At 40.3% G+C, this 21,406-nt stretch overlaps 1 protein-coding gene across 14 annotated transcripts in view; it reads right to left on the bottom strand.

Annotated features, from left to right (window-relative positions):
- Positions 1-21,406, bottom strand: part of ALPK1 (alpha kinase 1) — a 121,946-nt gene that overhangs the window by 52,914 nt on the left and 47,626 nt on the right. For 10 of the 14 annotated variants that reach the window (XM_073237163.1, XM_073237171.1, XM_073237169.1 and 7 more), the window contains 2 exons: positions 15,231-15,462; positions 10,683-10,837 (listed from right to left, as the gene is read on the bottom strand). In XM_073237163.1, coding sequence (XP_073093264.1) covers positions 10,683-10,837; positions 15,231-15,351 — 276 coding nt within the window. In that variant the 5' untranslated portion in view covers positions 15,352-15,462. Of the gene's footprint in view, positions 1-10,682; positions 10,838-15,230; positions 15,463-21,406 lie in introns of those variants that run through there. The other 4 variants (XM_073237164.1, XM_073237162.1, XM_073237167.1 and 1 more) reach the window with 2 other exon arrangements.

Consider the following 21,406-nt stretch of genomic DNA (forward strand, 5'->3'; position numbering starts at 1 on the left):
CCATATTCAGCTGCTGGGACAAAATAAAGGTGGGCAGTCTGAGAGACTTCCTAACAGTGAGAGGGCTGCTAAAGAGGCAAGGATTGCACAGAGCTTACTGCTCAGGAAAAAGGACAGGTAGACAAAATTGTTTGGGCTCACTCTGCCCAGCAGGTTGGGAACATTGAGGAGCTTCAGGCACTCCATCCCCCTGTGGGCTACGCAGCTCCAAGGCCCCCCCACCATGATAGCAGCCTACTGTACCTTCCTCTCGCACAGTGCACCCCTGGCTCCCAAACCGGCAGCCCCCTGCCCTGGCGTCAGGCCAGCCAGAGGGAAGCCCTGCCTATAGCAACTACAAACGCAAAGCATAGAGGCTTACACTGTGTGTTCGGCCCACTGGTTCTGGCAGTGAAGACAGGCATATCAGCTAGGAAACAGGAAACAGCTCTTTCCTCTCTCCAGGCACCAACACTGCTCCCCTGTGACCCCCAATATTGCTCCAGGGGCTGAGCAGCTCCAGAAAGTAGAGCTTCTGGGCACTAGAGGGTCTCACATACAAATATGAAATGTCAAAGGAACCTGGTTCAAAGCGAAATCATACAAACACCAGAGAAAGAGTTGAATGAAACCTATCTCACTAACCTTCTGAAAGAAATTTCAAAGTAAAAATCACAAACACGCTTATGGAGGTACAGAAAAATATTCAAGAACTCAGGAATAAATTCTGGTCAGATATCCAATCATTAAGGAATACAACTGAGGGTTTTAAAAGCAGATTAGATATGGTGGAGGAGATGATAAATGAAATAGAAATTAGAGAAGAACAATACAAAGAAGCTGAGAGAAAAAAAAATGTCTAGGAATGAAAGAACATTGAGAAAACTGTGTGACCATTCCAAACAAAACAATATTTGTATTATAGGGGTACCAGAAGAAGAAGAGAGAGAAAAAGGGATAGAAAGTGTCTTTGAGGAGGTAATTGCTGAAAACTTCCCTAATCTGGGAAAGGAGATAGTCTCTTAGGCCATGGAGGTGCACAGATCTCCCAACACAAGGGACCCAAGGAAGACAACACCAAGACATATAATAATTAAAATGGCAAAGATCAAGGATAAGGACAGACTATTAAAAGCATCCAGAGAGACAAAAAGATCACATATAAAGGAAAACCCATCAGGCTATCATCAGACTTCTCAGAAGAAACTTTACAGGCCAGAAGGGAGTGGCATGATATATTTAATGCACTGAAGCAGAAGGGCCTCAAACCAAGAATACCCTATCCTGCAAGATTATCATTTGAATTTGAAGGAGAGATTAAACAATTTCCATATAAGCAAAAGCTGAGAGAATTTACCTCCCACAAACTGTCTTTACAGTGTATTTTGGAGGGACTTCTATAGGAGGAAATGTTCCTAAGGCTAAACAGCTGTCATCAGGGGTAATTAAACCACAGGAAAGAAAGAAGAACAATTAATTACTAAGTAAATGCAAAATTAAGTCAACTACCCCCAAAGTCAGTAAAGGGATAAACAAAGAGTACAAAATATTATACCTAATATATAAAGAATGGAGAAGGAAGAAAAAGGAGGAGAATAAAAAAAGAACCTTTAGATTGTGTTTGTAACAGCATACTAAGTTAAGTTATACTCTTAGATAGTAAGGGAGTTAACCTTGAACCTTTAGTAACCATGAATCTAAAGCCTGCAATTGCAATAAGTATATGCCTATTGATAATCACCCTAAATGTAAATGGTCTGAATGCACCAATCAAAAGACATAGAGTCACTGAATGGACAAAGAAACAAGACCCATCTATATGCTGCCTACAAGACACTCACTTCAAACCCAAATACATACTCAGACTGAAAGTGAAGGGATGGAAAAAGATACTTAATGCAACTAATAGGGAGAAAAAAGCAGGAGTTGCAGTACTTGTATCAGAGAAAAAAGACTTCAAAACAAAGAAAGTAACAAGAGACAGAGAAGGACATTATATAATGATAAAGGGGTCAATCCAACAAGAAGATATAACTATTATAAATATCTATGTACCCAACAGAGGAGCACTTACATTGTGAACAAATATTAACAGAATTAGAAGGGGATATAGAATGCAATGTATTCATTCTAGAAGACTTCAACACTCTACTCACTTCAAAGAACAGATCAACGATGCAGAAAATAAGTAAGGAGGCAGAGGCACTGAACAACACATTAGAACAGATGGACCTAACAGACATCCACAGAACTCTACACCAAAAAGCAACAGAATGCACATTATTCTCGAGTGCACATGGAACATTTTCAAGAATAGATCATATACTAGACCACAAAAAGAGCCTCAGTAAATTAAAAAAGATTGAAATTGTACCAACCAGCTTCTCAGATCATAAAGGTATGAAACTAGAAATAAATTATGCAAAGAAAATGAAAAATCCCACAAACTCATGGAGGCTTAACAACATGCTCCTAAATAACCAATGGTTCAATGACAAATGAAAACAGAGATCAAGCAATATATGGAGACAAATGACAGTAATTCAACACCGCAAAATCTGTGGGACACAGAGAAGGCTGTGCTAAGAGGGAAATATATTGCAATACAGGCCTACCTCAGGAAAGAAGAACAATCCCATATGAACAGTCTAAACTCACAATTAATGAAACAAGAAAAAGAAGAACAAATGAGGCCCAAAGTCAGTGGAAGGAGGGTCAGAATAAAGATTAGAGCAGAAATAAATAAACTCAAGAAGAATAAAACAATAGAAAGAATCAATGAGAGCAGGAGCTGGTTCTTTGAGAAAATAAACAAATAGATAAACCCCTAGCCAGACCTATGAAGAGAAAAAGAGTTTATACACATCAACAGAATGAGAAATGAGAAAGGAAAAGTCATTACTGACACCACAGAAATACAAAGAATTATTAGAGAAAACTATGAAAAGTTATATGGTAATAAACTGGATAACCTAGAAGAAATGGACAACCTTCTAGAAAAATACAACCTTCCAAGGCTGACCCAGAAAGAAACAGAAAATCTGAACAGACCAGTTAACAGCAAGGAAATTAAACTGGTAATCAAAAAACTACCTAAGAACAAAACCCCTGGACCAGGTATCTTCACTGAATTTTATCAAACATTTAGTGAAGACCTAATACCCATCCTCCTTAAAGTTTTCCAAAAAGTAGAAGAGTACGGAATACTCCAAAACTCATTCTATGAGGCCAGCATCACTCTAATACCAAAATCATGCAAAGACACCACAAAAAAAGAAAATTACAGACCAATATCCGTGATGAACATAGATGCAAAAATACTCAACAAAATAAGAGCAAACCAAATTCAAAAATACGCCAAGAGGATCATACACCACGACCAAGTGGGATACATCCCAGGGATGCAAGGATGGTACAACATTCAAAAATCCTTCAACATCATCTACCACATGAACAAAAAGAAGGACAAAAACCACATGCTCATCTCCACAGATGCTGAAAAAGCATTTGACAAAATTCAACATCCATTCATGATAAAAACTCTCAACAAAATGGGATAGAGGACAAGTACCTCAACATAATAAAGGCCATATGTGACAAACCCACAGCCAACTTCTTACATAATAGTGAGAAGCTGAAAGCTTTTCCTTTAAGATCAGGAACAAGACAAGGATGCCCACTCTCCCACTTTTATTCAACATAGTTCTGGAATTCCTCGCCATAGCAATCAGACAACACAAAGAAATAAAAGGCATCTGGATTGGTAAAGAAGTTCAACTATCACTGTTTGCAGATGACATGGTATTGTACATAAAAAACCCACAGAATCCACTACAAAACTACTAGATCTAATATCTGAATTCAACAAAGTTGCAGGATTCAAAATTAATACACAGAAATCTGTTGCTTTCCTATACACTAACAATGAATTTCTAGAAAGAGAAATCAGGGAAACAATTCCATTCACAATTGCATCAAAAAGAATAAAATACCTAGGAATAAACCTAAGTAAGGAAGTGAAAGACCTATACCCTAAAATCTACAAGAAGCTCTTAAGAGAAATTAAAGAGGTGACTAATAAATGGAAATTCATCCCATGCTTTTGGGTAGGAAGAATTAATATTTTCAAAATGGCCATCCTGCCTAAAGCAATCTAAAGATTCAATGCAATTCCTATCAAAATACCAACAGCATTCTTCAATGCACTAGAGCAAATAGTTCTAAAATTCATATGGAACCATAAAAGACCCTGAATAGCCAAAGCAATCCTGAGAAAGAAGAGCAAAGCTGGGGAGATTACTCTCCCCAACTTCAAGCTTTACTACAAAGCCACAGTAATCAAGACAATTTGGTACTGGCATAAGAACAGAACAATAGACCAATGGAACAGACTAGAGGGCCCAGATATAAATCCAAGCATATATGGTCAATTAATATATGATAAAGGAACCATGGACATGCAATGGGGAAATGACAGCCTCTTCAACAACTGGTGTTGGCAAAACTGAACAGCTACATGCAAGAGAATGAAACTAGATTATTGTTTAACCCCATACACAAAAGTAAACTTGAAATGGATCAAAGACCTGAATGTAAGTCATGAAACCATAAAACTCTTAGAGGACAGCATAGGCAAAAATCTTCTGAATATAAGCATAAGCAACTTCTTCCTGAATGCATCTCCTTGAGCAAGGGAAACAAAAGCAAAAATGAACACATGGAATTACATCAAACTAAAAAGCTTCTGTATGTCAAAGGACACCATCAATAGAATAAAAAGGCATCCTACAGTATGGGAGAATATATTTGTAAACAACATATCTGACAAGGGGTTGACATCCAAAATATATAAAGAACTCACACAGGTCAACACCCAAAGCAAATAACCCAATTAAAAAATGGGTGGAGGATATGAAGAGACTCTTCTCCAGAGAAGAAATTCAGATGGCCAACAGGCACATGAAAAGATGTTCCACATCACTAATTATCAGGGAAATGCAAATATAAACCACATTGAGATATCACCTCACACCAGTAAGGATGGCCAGCATTGAAAAGATTAAGAACAACAAACGCTGGTGAGGATGCAAAGAAAGGGTAACCCTCCTACACTGCTGGTGGGAATGTGAGATAGTTCAACCATTGTGGAAAGCAATATGGAGGTTCCTTAAAAACTAAAAATTGAAATATCATTTGACCGGGGATTTCCACTCCTAGGAATTTGCCCAAAGAATACAAGTTCTCAGAGACATATCAACCCCTATGGTTATCACAGCACTATTTACAATAGCCAAGATATGGAAGCAACCTAAGTGTCCATCAGTAGATGAATGGATAAAGAAGAGGTGGTACATATACACAATGGAATACTATTCAGCCATAAGAAGAAAACAAATCCTACCATTTGCAACAACATGGATGGAGCTAGAGGGTATTATGCTCAGTTAAATAAGCCAGGCGGAGAAAGACAAGTGTGAAATGATCTCCCTTATTTGTGGAGTATAACAACTAAGCAAAACTGAAGGAACAAAACAGTAGCAGACTCACAAACTCCAAGAACGGACTAGTCGTTACCAAAGTGGAAGGGAGTGGGAGGGTGGGTGGGGAGGGAGGGAGAAGGGAATTGAGGGGTATTATGTTTAGTACACATGGTGGGGAAGATCACAGGGAAAACAGTGTAGCACAGAGAAGGCATATAGTGACTCTGTGGCATCTTACTACACTGATGGACAGTGACTTCAATGGGGTATGGGGGGAACTCAATAATATGGGTGAACGTAGTAACCACATTGTTTTTTCATGTGAAACGTTCGTAAGAGAATATCAATAACACCTTAATAAAAGAATTAATGGTTTCTTTGGCTAGATCCTCTTGTATTATGTTAAGTAGCAGCTCTGACGTCAGGCATCAGTGCCTTGTGCCTTGTTTTTTACCTTAAGGAGAAGACTTGTAAATTTTCTCCAAAAAATATATGAATTTTAGTTACTTTTAAAAGGTTATGGGAGTTCCCTTCTATTCCTAGTTTGCTAAGATTTCTTTAAATTATAAATGGCTGTTGATATTTATCAATTGTTTTATTCTACACCTTTTCAGAAAAAAAGAAAACAACTAATAATGGTTTTTATTTTTTGTTTTTTGTATTTCTTTTTTTGGGTCCCTCTTCTAATCCCTGTAAGGTAGCACAGGTATTTACAAAAATTACTGTGGAATAAAGGTTTATAAGATTACACATCTTCATGGTTATAAAGTTGAAAAGGAAATGGGAAAAAAAAATCCTCCTTCAGAGCCAGCTTCATCTCCTTGGGCTGTACTTATGCCAATCTATAAAAGTTAACCCTACATGTCCTTGCAGGGGCACCACACTAAATTTCTATTCCCTCCCTCTACCAAAACACGGTGGGGAGAGGCTGGACCCCCACCCACATCAGGACCGCCACGCAGGGAGTGCTCCAAACCGGGGTCTGTCAAGCAATTCTTCCCCGCCTTGCACCCCAGTCTGCTCCCAACTGCCGCAGACATGCAAATCCAAACATGTGCTCTACGTCCCTTTAAAGTGCTTTATTTTCATAGTTTCTTTACATTATACAGACATTGTCCTTTGTAGAAGTGTGAAAGTTGTTGAAAAAACTCCGCAAGACGGCATCCACCTCGAGGCTGCTGCCTCCGCTCCCTGGCGGCTCAGGAGAAAGGCCGGGCTGGCCCATTGGAGCTCCCGGCTCCCGCCTGCTACCAAGCCGAGGAGACGCGGACGTTAAACGCCTTCAGTACTTTTTGAAAAATCCATCAAAGGTTTTGCTGAATGATTTTTATAAGGGCCTTACTGTTCTCTTTCGAAAACTGAAATGCCTTCTCCGGCACTTGAAAAAAATGGCTGGCTCTTTTCATCTTGTCCTCCCAGAGTGTAAACATTGTTGTGAGTGAAAGGAGCTGAAGGAGCGCTTACTTTCCCTTGAAATTTTATTTTTAAATAAGAGAGGGAGAAAATCCTTTTTCTGACTAATACTAATAATACAGGTCAAAGTGTCAGGCGATATACAATTAAATGGAAAACAAAAAAGGTTCCCCCTCTTTTTCCCACAGCACAATGGCACTGGAATATAAATTACCAATGAAGATGAAATAATGCTTCAAAGCCCGTAGGGCAGGCAGGGCAGTGTTTACAAAGTATTTTCTTTGGCACGATGAGACATTAAAGATGACGGTAACCCATGGGCTGGAGGGTGTTACTGAATAGTCTCAAACTAGCATGAGGTGGGTTTTAGGTCCCTATAGCCTGTGACCCTGTGATATGCTTTGTTTCACAAGGGCAGCTGCAGTTATCAACAGATGTTTCAGCAATAAATAATTGGTATCATCTCGGAAAAGACCCATCCACCTGGGGAGAGGGCATAATACCAAAAACACTGCCCGGCTATTACAGCCACATTAATCTCCCATCTCTCCAGGTTTCTCAGGGAGCGTCCTGCAGGTGTTTTTTCTGGGACAGAGCAGACAAACTCTCTCAAGTCAGCAAGCTTTGTGTGGTGTGTAAAGGAGGTTGGCCCCTGTCATAAATTTATGTCTGTGGCCACACACCAAAGGAGAAAAGGCTGGGGGGTGGGAAGGAGGAGAGGGGAGGGGTGGGGTGGGAGGAAACGGGGAGGCAGTGGAGAACAGAAAGCTTTAAGCACCACAGACAATTTTTCTTGATTAAGTTTAGCTTAAGCGAGTAACATTACCAAGGACCCTTTATTTCTCCACCTCCGGCACTCTCACAATTCTATGCTTCAATTTGATCTGTTATTTGTGGAATGAGCTTAAAGACGGTGTTTACACTCCAAGCATACTACTACTTTTTCAAATGGAGGGGAAACTTTTTTATAGGAAGGATTCATTTCAAGGTGAAAAGAAAAATCATGGAAAGTCTAGATTTATAAAAAAAAAACGTAAGAAGAGATGAGACCCCTGAAAAGTCAAACTCAGCAGTCTTTAACTACTTTTATGTAAGAACAGAATTTCACTATTAGTCAGCAATTGAAACATACCCATCCAGCTTCAGTAAGGTATAATATTGACACCAAAGGGCAGCGGGGCAAAAACAAATCATGGAATTTACTGGAGACACTTTTGACAAGCTAAGATACCAGGAATAGCACGACTTCACGGGGGGTGGGGGGGCGCTGGAGTTCTACGTATTCATGAAACAGAGTGGGTTAGCATTTGTGCTCTTGGGGTCTGACACTGAGAGTCTTCAGGAGATGTGGTGGTTTGATTTATTGCTTGCTGGGTAAGCTAAAGAAAATGATAATCAGAGTTCAAAAAACTCGCGGTTAAATATCTTTAGGAGGGCCTAAAGAAGCCTAATGGACTGATTCTCAGAGCTGCCACTAGTGATCCTGTGAGCTTGGCACAGATTTCTTAAGTTTTCTGTGCCTCAATTTCCCTCAGTTGTGACATCTGTACAATACGTAGAGGGGAAGTAGAAGGATTAACACATGCACTCTTTAAATATGCTAACGACTGTGAACAGCTCATCTTCCAAATGACATTAAAGCAGCAAGATGAAGGTTTTAAAACAGTCTCTGGTTTTTCAGCCAATGTCACCACCAGCTTTGAACACGTCGAGGGGAGCCGATGATTGTCAGACGGGATGAGGGGAGTTTTGAAACCCAATTCAGAGGAACTTCCTAAGAGCCAAAGGTCAAAGTAGGAGTCCCTCCCGCTGTGAATCTCTCCTGCTCTCCCTTCCCACGGAAGCCTGCTAATGTTTGTACCTGCCACCACCGAATCAGGTGAGGTGTTCCAAGCAGGTGAAGTGACTATTGGCTTGTTGGGAACTGGCTCCAGGTTCATCAGTGGTTCTGGGAATTGATGGCAAAGGGTTTTTTTCTCTGGTTGGTCTCCTTCTCTCCTAACCTTGCCCCTCCTCCCTCACATCCCTGTTCAGGCCTCCTGTCCACCTCACTCACCCACTTATTCTTTTCTTTGGAACAGTGACTCTCAAACTCTCGTGTGTATCAGCATCCTTTGGAGGGTTGTCTAACGCAGAATGCTAGACCCTCACCCCTGGGGTTTTTGATCCCGCAGAACTAGGGTGGGGCCCAAGAATCGGAATTTCCAGCAAGTTTCCCTGTGATGCTAGTGCTGTGTCTGAAGGTCTGGCTTTAGGCACCGCCGCTTCAGAGCTACACTGTCTAATAAAACGGCAGTCCTGCCCAGTGTGGCTATTTGTATAGAAACTGATTTTTCAAAAATTAAAAGTAAAAATTCAGTTCTTCAGTCACAACGGGCACATTTCGAGCGCTGAAGAGCCATGCATGGCCAGGGCCTCATGCATTGGCAGCAGAGGCACAGAACATTTCGTCACCGCGGAAAGCCCTGCTGGACAGCCTACAGCTCGCTTTACCGCAAACAACCTCAGGCCTTCCACCTGACCTTTTGGCTTTGTCACCTGGGGCTCCGAGAGGGCGAATCGGGACAGGGACGGAGGAACGAGCCACGGGCCACCAGCCCTTGTCTGTTCCTCTGGGCAAGAACCTTAATTGTCAAATGAGGATGATTTAGTAATAGTCACTTTGAGAATTATATGAGGTGATGTATGTGCAAGAACTTTGTAAACTCCGTAGTGATATGCAAATATATAGTCTTACTCGGTTCTACCTCTCTACTTAACATCAAGCATGTTTGCTTTAACCACCCCCCACCCCGGCTCACCTCGGCATTCTTTCTGAGTGTTCCCCTTCCTCTGCCTGCAGCCCCAGTCTGCTTAGCCCCCGTCTGTTTGTTTCTTTCGTGGACTGGGAAAGGTGGGGGTTTTACTGTTTCTAGTAACTCTCCCAAGATGCTGTTATGTGTATGGAGACCAGGGGATCTTTCCCTGATTTTTGTTTTGATAGGCAAAGACAGTATCTATACGTTTATTTTGGGATGACCCCAAACTACATTCCCATGTAAACTGGTAAAATAAAAAGTTTAGGATATTGGCATTGCTTAAAATGACTGATCTCCAGGCAAATATGTATTTTTATGGTGAGAAAATATACATGTAAGCTAATAGACTCTCTTTCTTTATAATCACCTGAGAGAATGTAGGTAAGAAACAATGCTACCAAGGACAATGGCACTCCTTGAAGCATCCCCAGGATCTTAGCCTGCTAGTCTTGAGGCCCCCTCCTGGCCGGGGGAGGTATCAGTTTGGTTAATACCAATAAGTGAGTTGCGGAATAAGCGTGCCAATGACTTTGACTTGATGTTTGCTGAAGAGCCTGCATCTGAGGAGGAAAGAGGATCCCAGCTCTGGGAAGGGACATGCCAGACTTCAATACACAAGTCACATTGATGAAATAGTGCTGAATGAATTTTTTTAAGCTACCAACTTTTTAGAAAGTAGCATTTCAAAGTAAAAATGCTATGAGGCATGGCCAAACCCAAACTACTGCCCTGGCCTACCAAGGATATGTAAATATTTCAGGACGATAGGTTTCCTGATATACCCACTGACTTCCCTTCTTCACTTTTACTTAATTTGGTTTTCCAACAGAAGGGCTCATGGGCAAGTGATACTTTTCAAGGGCTATTTCCTCCACATTAGTCAATCTGGCAGAGCTGACCATAAGGGTAAGAGCTGTCTTCTGCTTTAAGGAAATTTAATCTATTAGAACACTTAGAGGCTAAATGGCTCACTTGGGGGTGTCAAAGGAACAGGTGGTAAGGCTCTTCCTACCAGCAACTGCTGCAGCCCGGCGCCGATTGCATCCTGCAGGTTTGTTTTGTCCTCTGCACCCATGGCTTGTTTGTACTGCCACTTTTCAGGCACGAAGGGCCACTTCATTTCCTTTGCCTCCTGGATCAAGGTCCTTAACTCGTCAGAGAGTGAAGCTGTAAAGGTCAAAGTTCAAGTAAGGAAATTGCAGCCAAAGAAAAGGCTGTTGAGTTACCCATGTTATGATGAAGCACCTCAACTGCAAACATTCTTTTCCCTACCTTTTGCTGGCTGGTCTAAGCTGGTAGCTGTGACTCAAAGAATAAAGCACAAAGCTATCTATCAGGAGGGCCCTGCCTGACTTTGCCCTCCAGGTAAACTGGGGTAGTCAGGCATTTAAGAAGGGTTTTTAGCAGGAAGTAAAGCACTTCAGTGACTATCTCTGCATGAAGAATCAGAGACAGGAATAAAGGAAATATTATTTTCCCTGTAAAATGAGAAAGGGGCTGAGATGGAATGGCATCTGGGGCTTGTGGCAGCTGGGTAATACAGAGAGTCAATTTGTAAAACCTCTTTTTACTTATCCAAGACCTCATTTCATACTTTCACTATAAACGCCACTTAAAATAGACAATAAATACAGAAAACCCAATGAAACCTGAAAAGCTATCAAATTTATTGTGAAATGGCCTGTTTCCCATTCGCAGATATCTTCAGTCTCTCAATAGGCACCAAACCTAATGATAGAGGTTCATAATCTCCTATCCAAACTTGGGAAATTCAAAATGTTCTGAAAACTAGAAGGCTTTTTCTTAAGTTTGGCACCCCAAACAGCCTTGAATTGCTTAGAGAATGTCTATGGTCTTGTTTGTCTTACTTGGGGAGATTAGCCAAAAGTTTTGCTGCAAAAAATTCAGTGTTTGCCTATAGATGCTGCCCCAGCTTCTGCTGGAGTGTGAATATAACAGATGGTACATGCACCATTCTACCTTCCTATCACTGGAAAAATTCTGAATTCTGAAGCACACGTGACCTCCCAGGGTTCTGAGTAAGGGATTATGGTCCTGCATATATGACTGCCAGGTATAAATCTCCAGCTGCTTATCTTGCAGACATTTCAGACTCAATACGTCTAAAACTGACCTCATTACCTTTTTTCTAAATCTGTTTCTCTTTTCTTTATTTTGACAAAGCTACCACCATTCACTGAGTCACCCAGTGGGGCACCAGAAGTCAGTCTAGGTTTTTTGCTCTTTTCCTCCATGAGTCTAACTGGTTATCAAATTCTATGGATCCTAAATTCATTTCCTTCTTTTTATTATCAATAAAATTCTTGTCAGACCTCCTGCTTTTATCTTGTCCCATCCATTCCACCTTCCACATTTTTTATCCCTACTTTGCTGAAAATGAGGTGGACCAGGCCATCGTCCCGCATAAAATTCTTTAATGGTCTTGGACAGCCTGTCCTCACTTTTGCATTGCTCTTCCCTAACCCTTCATGGTCAAGCACAGGCCCACTGACTTCAGCACCCAGTGCCGACATTGTCACTTCTCGTAAGCCTTCCGTGAGCTCCCAGTGGAACCGAGATGCCTCTCCCGAGTGCGCCCAACCCGCAAGTGCCCGGTCCTTTCGGCATCCACCCCACTGCTCCGTGACCATGTCTGTCCTTCCTTTGTGCTGTGAGCTTCCTGAGGACAGGCACCACATCTCATCACTTTTGTAAATCACACCATAATGGTTAAAAGAACAATCAGTCTTATCTCCACACAGGACATGCTGCATAGGGCAAGAGAACTATGACAGAGAGAGTGAAAAACAGAAAGAAGAGAAAGATGAAAAACCTAATTCTGTCTTGGTCCATGATGCGCTTCTGCTTCTGTGTCCTTGCTACTGGGCAAATGTCAGGATGTCTCCCGACGGGGAAGGCCTGCTTGGCATTGAGGGGATATCATATGGGCCACACCAATGAGTGGTCTGGATTGACCCCTGAGGATGACTTACAAATACCACTCTGAAATCATCATCCCCCAATGCCCCCAATTCAGCAACTCAGGACTACTGAGCACCTACTGTGTGATGGCACTCCTCCAGTGAAAGCAGAGCCAAGGGACCAGGGACCCTCTATGGTCACAATCTGCTGGAAAGCCAGGCCTTATTACTGCAGCTGACATAATTTCAACCTCTGAAAATGTTTCCAGTATATATTTAGAGAAAATTTCCTGAGTGGTATTTCTGAAGAGTCAGGAATAGGATGACTGTTCACTCTTTCTCCCTTAGGACAGTCCTATGTGGTCCTTGTCTTTACTAAGGGTGCTCCTTTTTGCTTTAAAAGTGTCCCAGTTTGACTGAGAAATTATTTGGACATTGTCCATGAGCATCAACCTCAGGGGTAAAATGAATAATCAAATGACAATAGAAATTGATTTCCGGATTCTTAGAATTTCACCATATTTCAGCACTGTATAGTTTAAGTATTTTCAAATTTCTTCATGATGATGGGGAAAATCTATTCTTTACAATTCATTTCTGCCTCCTCCATGCCACCCTTTCCATAAAGCTCATATCAGAATGTGGACAGTCCAAGTGGGAATCCTGAAATAAAAGATGCCCCTGAAATAACATTAAAAAATACATTTCAGTTTGGATTTCAGTTCCTTCTCTATTACTGGGAATTTGCTTGGGGTAGTCACGCATGCTGACAAGGACACTTTCTGAGGGGAAAAAGATGGGGTTGAGAAGAGGGAGGGGTAAAAGTAAAAACCACAGTGGTTGTGCTTGAGTCTACTAGTTTGCCCTGTGATGCTAAGTACAAGTGACCCCTGTACTAATGCCTTTCTTCTGAAGCACATCTGAGTGACGACTTCAAGGGCCACACAACCCGCCTGATAAAACTGCTCAGAAACCACCTGCCTGGGGAAGGGTTCTGTGCTCAGACTTCAGCCATTTGCACCAGTGGTGCTAGGGTGGGCCACGCAGCCCCCCATGGGCTTGGTTAATGCTGAGATAGCCAAGGGCTCTGCACAGGTTTGGTCCCGGATTGTTTTATAGGATTCAGGCAGCCCCAGAAGTCAGCCCCGCCCAGCAGAAGTGCCTCACTTCCCCAAGCAGCTCACCTGAAGGTCCAGGGTTAATGGAGTGATTTTGCAGCAGTGATTTGCCTTATCTGGAACTAAACTGATTACCTCTTCTATTCTGTGACACTAAGAAAGAAAAAGAAGGAAATGGTACCCTACTGAGGGCTCCGAGTTTTGACTACTGAAAACACAAAACTTAAAGGAATTAGGGCTGAAGAGACAAAGGATACCATGTAATAAAAGGACAAGAGAAAAATGTCAGTAGGTAGAACAGACCCAAACGCACTGCCCCAGGGAGAATGCAGACCAACACTGCAGCATGCTCTGGGGGTGCTGGCCAAGCACCCACTGTGCCCTGACAGGGGGCTGATGCCACCAGCGTGTGCTCAGGCTCACCGGCATGTGTGTCTAGTGAGCAAAGCCACCCTTTGGTCTATCTGGCAGGTAAAGAAAGAAAACACATAAACTAAGGTTGTGAAATGACTGGACATAAGGCATTTTATCTTCAAAGGAGCACAAATGACAGGTTATAAAAAAAATTAACATTTCTATAGGTACCTAAAAGTGCCCCTGTAAAAATGAATGTGCTTATATACAAGAACATGGAAAAAAGACTTTCCCAGAACCTTTTCCCATTACATGATTAACCACAACAAAAGGGGTGGAGAGTATGAATTTTATGTGGGTATCTTACTTCTGTAGGGAATAGCAAGTCACTAAAAATATGAAAAAATACTAAAAGCATATAAAAGGAACACATTTATAGAAAGGGAGGAAAATTTATTCAAAGGCTAAAAATAATTCTAAGAAAAGCAGGCTGCCCCACCAAAACTGGCTAAAGAAATAAGAATTGCTTTAACTTTCTAGACTTTGCGATGGAAACTTCCCAAATAATGACTCATCTAAAACTGAATGACACTATGAAATGAGCATAAAGCCAAATTCCTAAGCCCTGATAATCATGCCCTTTGTATTTATCAGTATAAGTGGATTTATGTATTTTACCAATGGCCTGTGACTACAGCATGAGAAATGTACTGATGATCAAAATAAGAGAGATGGACTGATGAGATGACATATTTATGGAAACCTCAGAAATCTATGGAAACTGGTGAGGCACAAAAGCCTACTTTGATAAAAAGTGTGTGCCACCATTGAGAAGTTGCTTCAATTTTTTAATAATTGAAATTTACGTGCACCAGCCCACTTGGATCCTTTGTTCTTCCTGAACTAAACTGTTTCTTGTAGCCTCATGTCTACTGAAGCCTAAAATTAGAACTGACAGCAATTCACTGCAACAAAGTGGGCTTCCACCCCTGCCCGTCCGCCTGCAGCCCATGTCCCATTCATGCCCTAGAAATCCACTCATCTCTTGGTGGTCATCTGCCAAGAGAAGAAAAATAGGGCAGAGATGAAAACATGTCGTTCAGGCAGGTCAGAGGAGAGTGAACCTGCCGGCTTCCCCTCCCCCTGTGCCTCTCATGAGGCCCTCACCTCTCCACCACTGATCCTCGCTCTTCTCCTCCTCTGATGCATCCGACGCCTCCAACAGGAGTCGGTCCAGCACTTGCTTGCACTCCTGCAGTAGTGTAGCTACAGCTTTTTGATTATTCATGACTATTACCCTCCCTTGAAGATGAGTCGAGTGTCCCTGGGTCTGCGGTGATCAATTACCTAGGAGAAGACATCGATTCTCAATAAAAGAGCCCCTTCAAGGCCGAGGTACCTGGTGAACAAAAGAGGGGGAAAGATGATTAACTGAAGTATCATCAATTATCTGTAAGACTCAAGCAGGGAGGGATAATAGGGCAAACACATGAAAATACATGACAGCCCCTGAGGACTTTATTAGGGGAGTGTGTGAAATTACTGCAGGGTCTGGCTTGGATGGGCGGCACCTCGAAGGCATCAGAGAGCAGAAGGGAGAGGGTCCTGATGCAGATCCTGGTTACCCGCAGTGATGTCAGCAGAATCACGTGGAGCCCAAAGAAATGAAAATGCCCTATGATTTATGTATCTTCTGCATACTTTACATCAGTGCCTCTGGATCCCAGTGGCATCACACTTTTTGCCTCTCTGGAAGTCTACAGGAAGCATCTGGCTAACAGTTCTAATATTCAGACTCAAGCACATGGTAATATGAAGTTTACCACTCTCATAACCCACTGCTGATTTCCCCTGTGCAGTATTCTTCATGGTATTTAGCATCATATAATTTGGACCAAGATAGGCAGTGACAGATGCCAAATTTAAAGCTCTTCACAGTGAGGCACAATGCCAAATAAAATAGAGAAATGATATCCTAGAAAACCCAATTTCCTAGAGTTATCATATGGATGGATCTATCATGTAGATGGATGGATCTACTTATACTGCTACTTGACATATATAAAGTTAAGCTATTTCTTAGGTAAATATGAGTACATTGTAATGAACTATTGCAGTCAAAGTAATTTCAAAAACAAAATAACTTATAGATGGTACAAAAATAAATACCAAATTATTTGGCAAACGAATGCCAAATAATTACTTTATTAACAAATCTTTTGGTCTGTCTTCTCATTATTAAAGAATATATATTGTAAACAAAAACAAAGGAAGTTTGTTTTTGTTTATAATGAACAAAGAAAATCTTTCTGACTTTGCCAGAATAGGCAGTAGAACTACTGTCTGGCTTAGACACTCTCCTAGGACACCTATTAATGAAGCAAGAGAGTCTGAAAAGGAAGAAAGCAGAAAGTAACAGATACATGGATGGCTCTAGTCCGTCTGCCTCCTAACTTGTCCATGCAGTGAAGTAGTCACTGAAAATATTAAGCAGTGAGTGACTGTGTAGGTACTGGGGTAAAATGTACTGTACTACACAAAGGCCTCACTATAAGAATTTTTTTTTTGAATTTGAAGTAGCAATAAAGCATTTTCTATCTTTTTTTTTCTATTCTATGACTTAACAGAAACAGAAAATGCAGGATCAGCTAACTATGTAATCTAAACTTTGTATTTTTTATTCTAACCTGGCTGGTATACTACCTATGCCTTGTCTTAAAAGACACATGCCTGCTTTACACAGTAAAGTGAAAAAGTTATGTTACAGGCTTATTTCATTAAAAGAATCATGTATGTGTTGATGAAGAACACAAGTAGAGTTCTTGAATAAAAAACTCTTCTTACTTAAAAGAGCACTCACATAAGTGAGATTGTGAGGAATTAGTTACTGGAAGCATTTAAGCTTAAGTATAAATTTAATCCTTCTTCTGTTTAAGATGTTTTATAAAGTATTCCTGTATAGACTGGATTGTTGGACTAAGTGGCTTTCAATACCCCTTTTAGCTCAAGTGCTCATAAGTCAGTGTTGTGTGATACAAACTGGCTACTAGCCTATGTTTCTATGAAAAGAACCAAGCAGTAAGGGCTGGTCAGAGAGCTAATTAGTGGACTATATGAAGCAGAAGGCCATGTAGCAATGATATCCCATTCCCACCATTCCCTGAAGAAAGGAGATGGTGGCTGTAATGGGAGGTTGGCATGGAGATTGAGAAATGCAGGTGGTGGTTGAGAAGGTTAAGAACAAACTTCACTTGAAATGAGCTGTGGGTGAGTGGGATGCTCACTTTTCTTCAAGTCCTAAATAATTGCAAGAAGGGGGTTCTTTTCCCTGGGATCCCTTTTTAGGACTTTGCAAAACAGCACTGTAATACAATTTTAACAGCATATATCATCCCTCTGCCTAAAGGTTTATAGTAATATTTTATTATTAGTGTTACATCATCCTCTTAAGATAGTAGTAGCCTTCTGTTTCACTGGCAAATTAAAATAAATTTTAAAAGCCCTGTGTCTGTAAATGGTTTTAGCAGAGAGAACATGTAGTAATGAAGAGAGGACCAGAAAATTGGAAAACTAGTATACAAAATAATGTTCAATAGATATTTGTTGACCAATTCCACTTCATTCTCTATCATCAACTATTTGCGAGACCTCCAAGATTCACTTTTAAGATTCATTTTTCTCATCTATATTTTAAGGGGGTTAGTTGGAACAATTGTTAAGGTCCTTCCAGGTCTTAAATTACATGCTCAGCAGCAATCTAGATAGACCAGATTATCTATTGCTGAAGAATATTGATATTTTTTTACTGAAAAGTTCCTGGCTCTTTGAGAACCTTAAGTATAATATTTTTATATATTAATTTTCTCTGTGGTTTAGAAATGTTGGCTTGAATCTTAGAGGTTGATTGCTAAATAAATATAGCTATTTGCTTTGGTTTCCTTACTTGAAACCCCAGTTCGTGATGCACAGGATCATAAATCTCTTCCTTTTGTCTAAGTGCTGTGAAAGAGAAAAAAGGTATGTGGTTCTGTGAGGGCAAACAGCAGGACTTGACTTGGTCATGGGTATGATGAAAGTAGGTTAGTGGAGGTCCCCTGAGGATGTGATGCCTGAATTAAGCTCTGAAAGAGGAACAGGGCTTAATGAAGTTAAAATGGTAGGGAACAGTCCTAACATAAAAAAGAATGGAGGGATCGAAAGAGGGACAAGTTGGCTGAATTAGAGATAAAAGGAGAAAGTTGATATGAGGTGAGGCTGCAGAGGTAAGCAAGGGCTGTGTAGGACCTTGTGTGCCAGGTAAGGAATTCTGTGTGTTTACCTTAAACGTCATAGGACACTATTGGAAGCACTAAGATCACAATCAGATTTGAACTTGGAAAAGATCATTCTCTTTTGGCTATAGTGTGAATTGGGAGCAGGGAGAAGGCAACTGCCAGTAGCTCAGTTAGACATTTATTGCAGTCATCCAAGTGGGAAATATCAGGACTTCAGACCAGAGTCACTGTATTAGACATACTGGGAATTGGACAGATCTGAGGGCTGTTCAGGGAGTAAACACAGTACTGGGACTGGATGGGTATGAATGGTCTTAAGGATGAGTTCCGTTTCATAGCTCAAAACTGAAGGGATGGTGTAACCATACTTTGTGAAAGGGAACATAGAAAAGATCTTCTAGGAAAAGACACAAATGTTATATTTTGTGTTTTGAGCGAGAAAGATAGTAAGGGAGATAAGCCATACTATTGAAATAAGCAATCAGATTTTAACCAAGAAAAGATTTCTAAAAAGGAAAAAGAGATTTCTAAGATAATTAATGTTTGGTACTTGTGACTCCCCAGAATATACTTTATTCTTTATACTTTTTGGAGATATTCTTTATACTTCTTGAAAGTTGTAGCATTTTCTCTTTTCCTTGTAGGATTCCGGAGACAATAGGAAGAAAATACTGTAACATGAGAAACACTTTGGAATCCAACCATCTGTCCAGAGTTGTATGGTTCATTGTTTGGCATAACAGAGGCTGGAGCCCAGGAAATTTTCCTTCAGGCAACAGCCCCACTGGAAATTTTGGTCAGCTTCCTTTATAAAAGAACCATTTTTAATTTCAACAATATCAATTTTTGCTTGCCTGAACTGTGGCTTTTTGTGAGCTGCACATCATTTCTAAAGTGAATAGTGTTAGATTCCCAATGTTTTTCATAGTCTATAGATTATTTTTTTCTATTTGACATCACCCCCATATATTTTTTTCTTAAAAATCAAATAGGAAGAGGCCAGCAAAAGCAGTCAAACATACAAACAGTAACTCTAGAATAACCCTAGATAGCCAACAATGTTAGACTCACACACTCTAAGGTACACAGGCACACACAGACACATGGTCATGTGTGCATACATTCTGTATTTAATTTTGACATAAGTATGTTTTAGTTCTATTACTGAGCTATAGCTTAGCCAAATGGCCAAGTTACAGGATAACTGGCAAGTCAGCTACCATTAAAAATAAGCAAATCAGTGAATTATTCAAAGCCCCATTTCTTTTGGCATTGGTGTGTGAGTCTTTTTCAATGTGCAATTAATAGTATTCAGGGGTGAATTGGGGAAAATAAAAGAACTCCAAAGGTATTCTATGGTCTACTGGCTGCCACTTCTGTAATGATCCACCAGTCAAATAGTCATAATCCCTAAATGGAAGATGTGGGAAAGCATATAGTAGAAAAGATGGCCTATGCTGTCAAGGAATTTACAATATAATTAGAGGAATAAGAGATAAATACATTAAAAATGAAGCATATAAGGCATATTACACATGATTATATTCCAAAAGGTCAACTTAAATTATTTTTGTTGGAATTCAACTAATGGTTGCTTAGATTCACAAGCAAGCCCACAGAGCTCATTTAATTCATATGTATAGGAACAATACACTAAAAATACTTTTCCATCTACATTTAAATCACTTATCATGTCGTATCTATGAGAAAATGTATTCTGGTTTCTAACATAGAGCAAGAATACATATTTCCAATCAGATGCCAGTCCAGCCTCTTCCACCCTTCCTCCCTTGAACAACCCCACATGCAAACTCGGACCATATTGTCTCTTGTACTGATTGGTAGTAAACATGGGGAAACAAAAGGAGAAAGAGAAGTCTGACTGAAGAGAAGAGAGCTGCATGGCCTGGATAGATACTTTTGCAAACAAACAGCCATTTAAAAGTTGAATAAAAATGGAGAAGGAGAAGGTAGCTTCTAAGTCACCGAAAACTTAGAGTAGACTTCTATTTTTAGAAGTATGGAAGACTATATGCCCTGACCAATACTCTTGCCGAAAACAACTAAAAATGCTGGAAAATCACCTTAAAAATCTCTAAAATGTATCAGTTAAATGGTAAGAAAGGAAGGACTACTCAGAAGACAAAAACCAAATAAAAGCTGGAACCCAGAAAGTTAACCAACACAGAAGCTAGCCTTTGCTTTGCTTGAGTGTATTTGCAAAACACTGTAGCTGAAACTTGGTTTTTCACCTTCTGGGAATGTGGGAGTATAGGAAGTAAAATCAGAGGCCCACCTAAGGTAGGCAGTATCAGAGGAGACTGCTCCCTGCACAAAACTGAGATGCTAAAAGATTGAACCTTCAGGGTAAGGGTTCCTACCCTGAATAAATCCTCACTCTGTCCCCTAACTTGCCAGGAAAATTGCCTGTAGCAAAACATGGAGCTTCATAGAGGAGAATAAAAGTTTTTCCTTTGGGAATTTGCAGCCACAAAGTTAATAAAATATCTACCTGGTAATTGTTTTAAAATAAGTTATTTAAATATGGTCCTAGGTTGGTAGTTTTCTCAAGGCAACTGGTAAAATGAACCATAATCTTCTCTAAAGGAATCTGACTTCAATCTAAGCTTCAAACAATTCTCACCTACCCAGAAATATGAGTTTCTGGTGAAAGCTCACAAAATGTGTAAGGTTAAAAGAAATGATGAATGAGAGCAGAACATATAGATAGTAAAATCAGACCCACAAAGGCCTAAGATAATGAAATAATCAAATACAGACTACAAAATATAAATCTTAAAGACTTGAAGGAATATGTTGAGTATATGAATAAAGACTAAGAACAAATAAAAATGTACAAGCAGATTGAAAAAGAATCAAATAGAATTTCTAGAAATGAAATATATAATCATTAAAAATGGGATATTCAATGAACTGGACAGATTTGACAAAATATTAGCTCTGGTAGAAGACAAAATTTTTGAACTGGATGATGAACCAGAACATATAACCTAGAATGCAACAAATAAAGACAAATGGATATAAAATACAAAAGAGAGGCTAAGAAAC

This window comes from Manis javanica, chromosome 5, assembly GCF_040802235.1.
Source record: "Manis javanica isolate MJ-LG chromosome 5, MJ_LKY, whole genome shotgun sequence".
Taxonomy (NCBI): Eukaryota; Metazoa; Chordata; class Mammalia; order Pholidota; family Manidae; genus Manis; species Manis javanica.